Source organism: Hirundo rustica, chromosome 3, assembly GCF_015227805.2.
Source record: "Hirundo rustica isolate bHirRus1 chromosome 3, bHirRus1.pri.v3, whole genome shotgun sequence".
Lineage (NCBI taxonomy): Eukaryota > Metazoa > Chordata > Aves > Passeriformes > Hirundinidae > Hirundo > Hirundo rustica.
In genome coordinates this window covers 50,960,973-50,973,183 of record NC_053452.1, presented here as the reverse complement: position 1 = coordinate 50,973,183, position 12,211 = coordinate 50,960,973, and the positions used below count along the sequence as shown (strand labels likewise).

Genomic DNA, 12,211 nt, shown 5'->3' with positions numbered 1-12,211 from the left:
AAATTCTTGGGGCAGGAGCAAGGGAAGGCAGAGTGGAGCTGATAATATGAGTCACAAAACTGGTCATATTTATGAAGTATATATGACAATTGTTAATTTAGGAACTTAATTTCTACAAGTATCAATTTTGCTTAAGAATTTGTCAAGTCTTAGTTCTATAGAAAATTTGCAGAACTTGTTTTTTCCTTTTGTTGCTCTCATTAGGGACAAAAACCTATTGATTTTTCAGTGCTGAATTTCTGCAAAATACTGTTCACAGCTTCTAAGCTTTTGAAATTAACTATTGACTTATTAAAATGAATTTTGGACCTACACTAAATGTTCTAAATATATGGACATATACTGTTTTCATATGTAATTTAGAGGCTTAATTTCCAGCAGCAGGTACAAAAATTAATTTCTCCTATGTAGAATGATGGCTTATTTATTTTCCAGACATCCATATCATAAAAATGCTTAATTCCATGCCTGTTACATAAGTGAAGGGAAATAGGTTGTTGAATGTGTGTTCCCACATATTGCAGCATAAGCAGGCTGCAACTTCCAAAGCAGCATGTGGGTCTTCCTGGCATGCTGTCTCTTAGGCTTTGCATATGCCCAGTTGGCAATTATTTCTCTAAAAAAAAAGAGAAATTCTTGCAGGATTCGTTGCAGCTGACTTGTTTCCCATTTCCTTTCACAGTAACTTAAAGCTAATGGTCTGATGAATATGAGCAGAAGAGAGTACAAAGCACTTTGTTTATCCTGGTATTCCTACTGAATAAGAAGAAATACCAGTCCCCCAGGTATTTGCCTGGTGGGTTTTTAATGCATAGAGACATGAGAAATGAGGAGAAATCCCATTGAACTCTCTTGTTTTGCTGCTCTTTGAAACTACTGATGCTCTGCACTTGGGGTGCCAGTAGAACATCTGGATTCAGAATGCAAATGTTGGAGGTTGGGGTTGTGGCCAAACTATGAAGGATCATTTTGAAGACTTAGAGAAGACATTTTAATTATGAGTGTAAGACTTGCACCAGCTTTTAGCAGAGCAAATGCAATGCTAGTCTGCTCCAAAGATGTTACCCTCATCTTTGTGCTAATATTGATTTAGCTCTTTGTGATCCCAAATGTATGCAAAATCTCTTGTTACTGAGGACATGCACTCTGCATAGCCTGCAACTTAATGTGAATTCTTTAGGATTGTTCTAACATCCTGGGGTGTTGGGAGAGGGGCTGTTCTTGTGTGAACACTTTTAGGTGTGTGATATGGAAAAAATAATTGAATATCTTCGAACAGAGTGGCAGAGGGCAACTTTGAAAATTTATTTTATTCCTTCCTTTGCTTATAATTAGGAATTCTTAAGGGAGAGACCTTTTCTGTTTGCCTCTCTGTGTAACCCTCCTGCCTCTTTGAAGTATTGTTGCCTGTCCCTGATAGGGAAATCTCTCTTCTCAAGAAAGTGGGGGGGAAAAAACCAATTGGAAGGATATTCTGAAAGAAGCAGGTTTCTACATTTTTCCCCAGTGCCTCATCATTTTCTCTCAACTCGACATTACACTGACATTGCTGACAGCCCTTGAAGGGAATCCTTGTTTTCCAGGGAAAATGTGCATTATTCCACAAGCGCTAATTACTCATGCCACAGAAATTCATGTTTTGAGACCCTTGTGTGCCAGTCACCAGAGAGAAGGAATGTTATTACCCCTTTGACCTGCGTCTGCATGCTAAAGGGACTGTGTTTGAGTCAGCGCACTGCTGAACCTCCACCAAATGCAGATGTACACCATGCTGTGGGCAAATCTCTGCCATGGCATGGCTGAGGACAGTGTCATAAATGGCTGCACTGTGAACTCGTCAGCCAACATTTAAGTGTTGACCTGTAACTGGGTGACGGATTACCTTTGTCTTTGCTGGTGACTTCTTGATTTGTTGCGCCTTTCATTGGAGCTGTTGTGTTTGAAGGTTCTCCCTGCCAGCTGTGCCATGTGTTTTCTCCTTGCAGCTGTTACTTTGCGTTGCCATTAACACTCTTAATTGGGGCTCTAGTCTGATAGTTGTTGAGATAATGGTTTTTCGTTTTTCACTGATTAGAGTTCAAGAGTAATTAAAGTGTATGTAGCTGTTGGTGAACTGGTTCACCCAAGAGATCCTGTTGTGCTTATGCAGAAACTTCTGTTGGAGGATGAAATGCACTTTCTTCTTTTTTAAATTCAAATAACTATTCAAAATTAATCTAGCGCAGCCTCACTTCAGGGACTTATTTTGCAGATATCTTTAACTTCAGTTTTATGGCCCATTGTGTTGCTTGCAAATAACTTTTTTCATAGGTATGTAGCCTATACATAATAGGCTGACTCTGCTTGTTTTTACAAGTTGCTTACATGTGTATTCACACGGAATAGTGAAAAGGTTCTGTCGTCTTGTACACTTTCATAATGACAGTATTCTATGTAGTTCTTTACCTTAAAATACTTAAAAACTGAGTTCCCCTCAATACTAAAATAAATCAGACCATTTATTTATACCCAGAAATCTTTTTGCTTTTTCTGTGGGTTTTTTATTTATTGTGTTCTTATGCAAAGCAGATTTTTTTCAGTGCTACTGAAAAAGAAGCGCATAAAATTAAGAGAGCTTTCCAGGTTTAACAGAACAGGCTGAGTAGGAAATTAGTTTTGGCAGCATGCTGAGATGAATTGCTAACTTGGATTTTGTTCCTTTTGTCTGGAACAGCTCCATTGCTGAGACTGGAAGTTGGATGCTAGCTGTTCAGCACTTTGTTGTCTTCCAGAACCATCATTGAGCAAGTGATGTTTTCCAACCAAACCTGAATTTTTAAAGTGAAAGCTGGGCCCTGACACAGATCTTTCATATTATCCTCAGTCTTACTGCTGTGATCCAAGCAGCCAGTTGCAGATAGTTGTGAAGTACTCATGTAGTTAAATTTCAGTCTACAAGAATGGTTAAAGCTCTCCACCTTACTTGACTCGTGTTTTGCCAGTCCCTGAATGTGATGCCTCACTGCCTTTTATATATTTGCCAGAGTTTTTAACATATGTGCACACAAACGTCTTTGGAGATCAATATCATGCTGTTTCCAGAGGCTCAGCCAGATCAGTGTTTTGATCCAGCCTGTTTTGCTTGTGTCATACAGGGCTTATTGGCATATATTGTTCTGAGGCAACATCAAGGGGGAGACAATGTTTTATTATAATAGATTTTCTTGTGGGTGCATTTTGGAGAGACATTATGGAATAATAAACAGAATTTTTTTCAGAATGCTCTCTAACAGCCCAGTTGTTTTAGGCTTGGAAACAAAGCTTCTTCCTGGGCTTTCACAAGCAGTAGTCTTGCTGGGTATTCACAGATATATCTTAGTGTATTCTTTGGAATTATTTTACATCTTAAAAAGTAGGAATGCATTCATCATCAGTTTTCTGGTTTTTTCTAATAAGATGGATTTCCAAAAACATGATCTATTTTGACAGAATAATTAGAGTTGTTTAACAGCCATTTTCCTAAAAGTTTGAGTTTGGTAATATTTGATTTTATGCTATGTGTCTAATACTCATCTCTCTCCGTTTGCAGATCATCCAACAGTACTAAAGGTTGATGACAGGCAACGGCTTGCCAGAGAACGGAGAGAAGAGCGAGAAAAACAGCTAGGTAAGGCCCACTCTGAGTTTTGTTTGTTTGTTTTTAATGGACTATCATCTGTATGCAGTCTTACTGCCAGTTTACTTCTAGGGGCAGTCAGCAAAATGATAGTGCTAGATATGCAATAGTGTAATTTCAGATACACTGTCATATCTTTAAAGTAGATCTCTAAGTTCATCAGTACTGTATCTCTCACCTGTTCTATAAATGTGGATGAAAAATAGGTTTAATTCTGAAATCATGCAAGGGAGCTTCATTGATGTAAAAGAAATTTTTAAGTTTTAGAATATTTCACTGGTTAAGATTAAAATGCTGAATACCATAAAATAGAATTGCATAATATGTTGCCAGTGTATGGTTTGAATTTTTAATGTAAACTTGAGGTGCTTTTTTTCAGGTCAAACCTTTAGTAGGTGTCAAATAGGTGTGTTCAGTATCACCTGTGCCTGCATCTGTGTAACACAGTTCAAATGAATAGTGAAGGCTATTTAAAAAGTGACTACTTATGGGCAGTATACTGAGCATGGTGGTGAGAGAATTAAGAATTCTGTGAAGCCAAATTGGTGGCTTTCTGAACAAGGTTTATATGTTGGACTGCCACAAAGTTCTGTGGTAATTGGGAGGTTGGGAAATACAAGTATTTCCTCATTTTTATATGCTTACTCTGATTTCTTTCAATGCTGAGTTGTCCTTAGGACTTGAGAAACAGAAGTTCTTTCTTTCTCATTTCTAACTTCTGAAAGTTAATTGATCTATATTATAACTCCAGCCAGAATTATGCTCCTTTTTCTAACCTGAAGAGCCATGATTAATTGTCGCCTAGGTCTTGATAGCATTTATATCCTCCCTTCTTTACAGCACCTTATAACATTGCAGTAGTCATGCATGAATCACTAGGATTGTTTTGGAGGGGAAAAGGAGAGCTTTAGTTTTGGCTTGCTCAAGGGGTCACATGACAGGATGTTTGATAATCCCCAAAAAACTGCTCCTTGAGCTGAGGTTGATGGTATGTGTAGGCTTAGTTTCTTCAGGTTTCAGAGCAAATGGACGTTACTGGCCCATTTTAATTCATTTTCCACAGATGATAGTTCCATGTCTTGAATTTATTCTTTTTTCCCCTCAAGTTTCATCCTTATATAGTAACAATGCTTTGCTCAAATGCAGAGAAAGATGCTTTCCTTCAATTTAACTCAACTCTGATTTTTCTAGCTATTGATAAAAGAGTATTTGTTACCAGAAGGATATGACTTCTGTTAAGAAATTTGTGTCATTTTGTGTGATGTGTTTTAAAAGCAACATCAGGAGTTTTTATAAGTTGACACGGAATCCTTCATTTTCAAATGGAAGAGATCTGCATGTCCCTATGATGTATGAGCGCGTTGTGTGCTCTTGCTTAAAGAATTAATTTGAACTAACAAAAAAATTGAAAGTTGCATTGTATTTTCATCTGTATATTTGTCTGCTATGATTTAGGAGATATCTCTTGAGATCTGTCTTCCAGTAGTGCAGCAAAGCAATGATTTTTACAACAGCATACAACTTTATTTTTTTAGTGCAGGATCTAGATAAGCAGTCACGCATGTCATGTGACCCATAGTAGAGAAATTCCAAAGCTGTCTCTCTTAACCATTAAGTTGTATAATATTGTTACATAAATGTGTCTTGCCAAAAATTAGAGTTGGATTTTGTTAATACTGGGACATCAGCCATGCAACAGTAAAGCAACTGAAGAAAGGATTTTTTATTTTTTTTTTCAATAGAATTAGGTTGGATTTAAGCTTAATTCCTTTCCTTTTGATTCAGGGGATCTGTCAGGTTTAGCAAAGACTTCTATTTAAACAGAAGTTGAGAATGTCAGTCATACCTCAAGTAAAGTTATTCTTTGCTCTTAAAAAAGAGGAAAGGACAGTGTTCAGTTCTCTAGGTGTAGAGCTAGTAATTTTGTTTTGTACTTTCAGCAACTTGAACTCCTGAAGGCCATGTTATCAGTCTTTCCAGGAAAATTAAGTTGTTTGACCCTTTTCTTAAGAACATGTGGAGTACCGGATTAATAAGGATTATGTTTCTTTATTGGGCAATATTCTGATGTTAAAGGAAGGTTCATTTAAGACCTTTTTTCTTTCCCCATTTTTTTTTCACTCTCAAGTTTTAATTTTTTTGGGTTCCACTGTGCTATGATAGATTTGGCTTTCCTGTGGTAAACTGGGTTGGTGTGTGTGCTCCGAACTTGTGCGGATTTGCTTGCACCTGGAAATAGTATTTTAGCAGCTTTATCCTACTTTGCACACTTGGGTGTCTAAGTCTTGTTTTTAATGAGAGTTTAGAGCATAGGAAATGCTATAATTTTTATTTTCTCAATGTATATAGCATATATATGCTGGGACTGTTGGTATCTGCTGTTTCTTGAGGATCGTGTTGAGCCACCTAATTGAAAAGATGAAAGAAGCTTCTACAAAAAATGCCTCTTTCACCTTTAATATATTCATGTTTTGCTTTGGACCCTTCTTTAGAGAACACAAAAGATACACAAGGACACAATCAGCAAATCACACCATCAAGAAGGAATGATTGTTTTGGTTCCTTCACTGTAGGAGAAGGCATTGCTTTTGAAATGCTATCCCACAATTCTAAAATGAATTCTTTGACTGTTTTCTGTGCAGCTCACTTTGCATTATTAAAGTTGTATCAATTTCAGGGAATGTTTCTCCTGACCATTTGGGAATGTGTGTATTGTTGATACGCACATTCAGACCTTTAAAGGATTGTTAGGGTGATCTTACTTGATTTTCTAAGTAATGCTTCCAGTGTTGTCATTTGCTCTTTAACAACCATGTTTTTCATTTTTGTGCTCTTTCCCACAGCACCTATGCATAAAAGTTAACATCTCTCCTTTGAAATACAGCTCTCAGATCTCTCTGTGTGAGACTAACCCTCTCGGATTGTGCAAGACAGAAATCCCAAGAGAGGCAGTGGTAGGTGAAGGATAGCTGTCAAATGGATTTGTTCCCAGAGGCCAGAGAGGAGGGAGCTATCACACACTCTGGCCCCAGCTTGGCACTTTACATGTGTCAGGCTGAGCAGCTGTGTTCTGGCTCTGGATGCTGAGACACAGACATGTTGGAACTGACTTGTTTATGGAGGCAACCGTGGTGGATGGCTCGGTCAAACTGGAAACTGAAAACTGCTGGTTTTCCATCATGCAGACTTTACCCTTATCTGCCATATTGATTGTTTCTGTACTGCCAAGTTAACAGTGCTGAAGGGCATTCCCTGGTACTAAAACTCAATTGTTCTTGCTGCAGAGCTGTTGTGATGGATCCTGGCAGGGTGTTGGCTCCAGCCAACTAGCTGTCTTCTTGCTGATTCCCAGACAAGGTTTGGGAATTCGCAGAGAAGGTTCATGGGCTTTTCTGCATGTGCTGATTAAGTGCTGTCACCATTTTGGTAGGTAGAAGTTTAGTAGTAGAAGTGAAAGTTGCTCCATGCCAGTTAGTCTCTGGTTCCAGAGCATAGACCTGGTCCTCTGTAACTGGAAAGAAAAATCAAAATGTGTTTTTCAACAGGAAAAATAACTGGGATTTTAGACTTGGTTTCATTCTGGTAACCTTAGGTAGTGGCCTAGTAAAGAGGAAGAATTTTCTTGTTATTACTTAGCAGTATCTTGGTTTCTGATTCTTGAGAAAACTGTTTTAAGTCTCACTTATGCATGTTTTATCTACACTAATCTTGCTTGAAGGCTGATCTTTTTAAAATTAGAATTATGATCCTGACAAGGACACATGGTTCATTTAGTTTCTGGCATTGGAACAAAAGATGGTAATACTGCTTTTTGACTTAGCACACTTCCTTAAATGAAGAGTAATCTTAGCTCTTAGAATATGTCTGAGTTTCAAGTTGGCTAAATTCTTAATACTTAGAATGCATAAGCATTAAAATAGTATTTTAAAGATCACATTATCATGCTGATTCCTCTCCCATTTGAAAGTGATCACTGGCAAAATAATAACGTTAATAAAAATTACGAATTTTTTTCTGTGAGTAAATTCCTTCTGGTCTGTTTTCTTCCCAGGCACTTGGGGGCAGAACTTTATCCAGCAGAAAGAAGCCCCACAGAAACTGGGAATCACTGACCCTAGCTTATGAATAATTTTGGGATTTCCTTGGTGAATATGAATGTCAAAAGGGTTCATAAGACAAGAAAACAATTTTTAAAGAAGACTGGTTTAAAAATTTCTGTGATAAATATCCCTCAGAGCATGGTTACTGGGGAAAGGGTGGCTTAGAGAATCTCATATTAACTTCACCTTTAATTACAGCTCTGAAGTTCACCTTCTAATTCGTTCAGTCAGCCACTTCTGTGTAATGTCCCCATTTTTAGCTATGGTTAAAGCATCATCGATCCGTTTTACTGCTAATGCTGCAAGGGGGCGACCACAGCCTCAGTGCAGAGCTGGCAGTGAGCAAAGGTGAAAGAGCGGTCAGAGAAGAAAGCTACTGCTGAGGTCAGTGCTGTAAAGTTAGAAAAGATAAAGGCTGGAAAGCGTGACAAAGACTGTAGGCTTCTGGCTCAGGTAAGCTGTCCATCTGAGGTGGGTTCAAAAGGCAGCCTGAGGAAGCATGGTGCTAGGCTGATCTGCCTTTGTATAGGCAGTAAACCAGAAGAAAAAGAACTGAAGAGACAGCAGAAGGGACAGAAAAAGAGACTCAGGAAGCACATTCTTTGCTTCATATAGATAAACAGAAAATAAAGGCTTTGACACTTAATGCATGCTCCTCCTTCCCTCACAGCTTAAAAACCCTGCAAAGAATAGTTCTGTGTGTGTGATTGGGGAAAGAAACAACAAAATTATTTCCAAAGAAGAAACGTGCAAGGTTTATAGCAAACATCTTCCACATTACGTTAGTTAATTCTAGTGTAAAATTAATTGGTTTCAAGTCTTATGTGTCCCTTAATATTGGAGCATCTCTTTCTTGACTGACCTTGTTTTCTCTTGCTCTGTTATTTACTTCAGAAGTGTCAGAAATACAGCCTTAATTATGTTGCTTTGTAATCTAATCCAACATCACTAGTTTGCAAACAAGCAGAAGGTATTCAACAGCATGTCTAGGGCTCAATTTCTAAATCTTGTTTTTATGCTCTGATTTTGTGTCCTTGTATCATGTGACTGGGTTCAAATATATTGATCGTACTAAGGAATGAGATAGAAAATGGATCAGGCTGTGACTTTGTTTGTACTTTCCAGCTTTAATTTAAATTTTCCTATGGAATTTAAGCTTTCACTAACATGTCACTGTATATACTTACCTTATAGGTGACAAATCTGAGGCCTGAAGTTCACAAAAGGATGTCAGTAGTGCATATAGGAAGGAGTGAAAACAAAGCAGATATTTTCCTTTGATTCTCTAATAAGATAAAAAGCAGGAATTGATACTTGAAAAAAAATTTAAAGTAGTTAAGATTATATATCTATCTGTGAAAAAAGTTAAATTCCTGAAAATAGATACTACACTTTTTTTCAGCAAACAGATGTATCATAAACCATACTTTCATGTGCTTATTAAATACTTGATCCAAGCATAAAATTAGTAACTTCCTTATGTTAGCAGCTGGGCACATATTTTCTGCTGCCTTTTGCCTGTAGCCTAAAGCTGATGGAAAGATATAGCTTTTGTATTTGTTTTGAATCAGATCTATTATTGTTGTTAAAAGATATTCCAGCTGAACACTTCCATTCATCTGGGTTAATCCATCACTAATGAGTGTTTCTGTTACTGAGCTGTCTTGCTGTGTATCGCAAAAGTGTGATTTTTAACACCCCTTCTCGGAGAAGCAGAAAGCTGAAGATAAGTGTTCTGTCCGGAGATCCAGCATTCTGATTGTCTTACCGGCACTAAGAACGTACATAAATGTCTTTTCACAGAATCACAGAATTCTGTGTGATTCTGTAAATGTCTTTTCAGCCTTTCTCTTCTTGAATTTAGTCTTAAAAGCTCAAATGTCCTATTTTCATTACTTTTTCTAAACAACATGACCAACCAAAATCTATGGAAATCATCATACACAGTGCCTCAAGAAAGTCTAGCCATTTACACCAGTAACAGAAAAAACTAATAATCTCCATGTCTTTTATAGGCAGATTAATATTCCAGTGACATCAGTTAAGAAAGCTGTTGGTTTTGGGGGTTTTTTTTGCTTTTCTTAATTTATTAATTTTCAGTAGACCACCAAAGAGCTTTTTTGTGCTGGGTTGCCATTGTAAGCAGATTCCCGGCACAAAAGAGCCAGCTCCTCACAGGATCTGTGGAAGTCTTGTGGCTCACAGCAGTGGCTTGTCTTGTTATTGTCATTAGAGTCTGTATGTAAGTTCATTAAAAGTTGACATGCTACAGCTAGCTGGATTTTCATGAGATATATGCAGTTACGCTTCTTAGATGCTCTTAGCTCTTTCAAAGAGAATGGATTTTTCACAGCTTCGGCAAAACTATTTGATTGAGTTCCAGTTCTGAATGACTACATTGTTTAGGTTACTTAGTGTGTTCAGGATTTAGGTAACAGCATGTGTGCACTGGGTTTGGGGTATTTTTTGTGGTAGGTTGGTTTGCTTTGGTTGGGTTTCGGGATTTTCTTTTTAATTCATTCATTTATGTAACCCTATGGTGAAAGGATGCTGTAAGAGTCTAGAGCATTTCCTCTGTGACAGTAGCACTAACTCAGATGGCAAACATACAGTGTTGCATAAGGGAATAATCTAGTTCCACTCTGGGTCCCAAAGCTTTCAAGACACCAGTGGGGAGAGATCCAGAGTGTCCTACATCAGTGATTCCATGTGGACTGCAATCTAAGCCTGCATTCTACAAAATTCATGGAAATTCAGACCCTGATAGGGAGAAAAATTGGTCTTGTGTAGGGCTTCTTGATTTGTCTTGATTAGCTCTTCTGAAACATGTTGTTTGAAGCTGTGCATAAGTGGAATTCTGTGACAGATTAATGTTTACCTTTAGACTTCTTTGGTGGGTAACTTCCTTCTGTTGATCCAGGTGCTAGAATTTTCATCACAGCCTCTTCTATCATAAGAGATCTGTATTGATCAATAAACATGAAAGTTATTGTTATATTGTTATTATATATTTTTATTAATCCTTTTTTTCAGTAAAATATTACAGAGAATTATCATGGTTTGTATAACAGAAGTTTGTTCACATACATCTGACTTCAGTATTTAGGCATTAAAAGCTAGCAAAAAATCCTTTCTTCTGTGAAGAAACTGTATACTCAAATAACTTAACTGTTGGTAATTCATACTAAGTAAATTGAGATTAAATAAAATCAGTGTGTAGCCAGGGTACACCTTAATACATGATGAGAGATAAGGATATTATGTATATCTGAAGAAAGAGAGTTCAAAAGGTTCTCTATTTACATTGGTTATTCAAAATGTATTAAAGATTTCATTACATAAAGCATGTAATGCAATACTTTTATTTACTTTTATTTCTCATTTTTCTCACAGCTGCAAGGGAATCCGTCTGGTTAGAAAGAGAAGAGAGAGCACGGCAACATTATGAAAAACACCTAGAGGAACGCAGAAAGAAGCTAGAAGAGCAGAGACTAAAGGAAGAGAGAAGGCGAGCTGCCGTAGAGGAAAAGCGAAGGCAGAAACTAGAAGAAGACAAGGTAAGAACGAATATCATGGTAACACTTCTCAACTTCTCTTGCCATAAGATACAGAACTATCAACCTTTTTCTCCATGAGCTGATGTAAAGAATGCAACATGGGCCATGGTCAGTATGACAGAATGTGTGGAAGGATTTTAAGCTTTACTTGCACAGGTACTGCTTCTGTTATGAATCAAATGCAGTGAAGTTGAGCATGTCTGGATTACTATGTATGGCGGTGCTCAAACTCATGCAGAAAAACAAATTGGGCCAGGTTTGTATGGTTATCTGTTAATTCTTAGCCATTCAGTTTAAGGGTAGTTAAATACAAATTGGCCTAAGAAAACCTTTTCAAAAACAAGTGTGTAATGAAATATGCTCTTTGCTGATTTGTCTCAGTTAAGCTGGGATGTGCATGCAGTGTGATCCTATGTAAGTCACTCCATCCTTGTGGGCGTTTTGTTTCCTGTCTCTCCCACTTTCCTTGTATTTAGTAGATGGGAAGTAGCACTAGGATGTCTTTGTGTAGTGGCAGGGCCACTTAAACAGATCTTACCTTTTTGAAGTTTCAGTTAACAGTCTAACTTGATGTTTAATTTTGTTCTAGTCTGTGTATCTTAGTAGACAGCACATAAACTTAAACACAGCTAAGATGCCTGCTTGGTTTTGTCCATGTGGACGGAGGGTAGCGGGGTTTGATGAGAAAATAAAGTTAAAAACCCAATAGCATCCAAATGTATTATCCTGTTGTACTTGAGGAACGACATGAAGCTGTTGTACGTCGCACAATTGAAAGAAGCCAGAAGACAAAACAAAGACAAAACAGGTGGTCCTGGGGAGGAGCCCTACACAACCGCATTAATAACACAGGTAAAGAGGGAGGCTTACTTTGCTCGCTGGTTTCCCTTCCCCACCAG

The 12,211-nt window shown here is 37.7% G+C and overlaps 1 protein-coding gene across 10 annotated transcripts in view; it reads left to right on the top strand.

Annotated features, from left to right (window-relative positions):
- Nucleotides 1-12,211, top strand: part of MAP7 (microtubule associated protein 7) — a 109,903-nt gene that overhangs the window by 63,052 nt on the left and 34,640 nt on the right. For all 10 annotated transcript variants that reach the window (XM_040059817.1, XM_040059816.1, XM_058419944.1 and 7 more), the window contains 3 exons: nucleotides 3,569-3,646; nucleotides 11,149-11,312; nucleotides 12,053-12,164. In XM_040059817.1, the coding sequence (XP_039915751.1) occupies nucleotides 3,569-3,646; nucleotides 11,149-11,312; nucleotides 12,053-12,164 (354 nt within the window). The remainder of the gene's footprint in view (nucleotides 1-3,568; nucleotides 3,647-11,148; nucleotides 11,313-12,052; nucleotides 12,165-12,211) is intronic.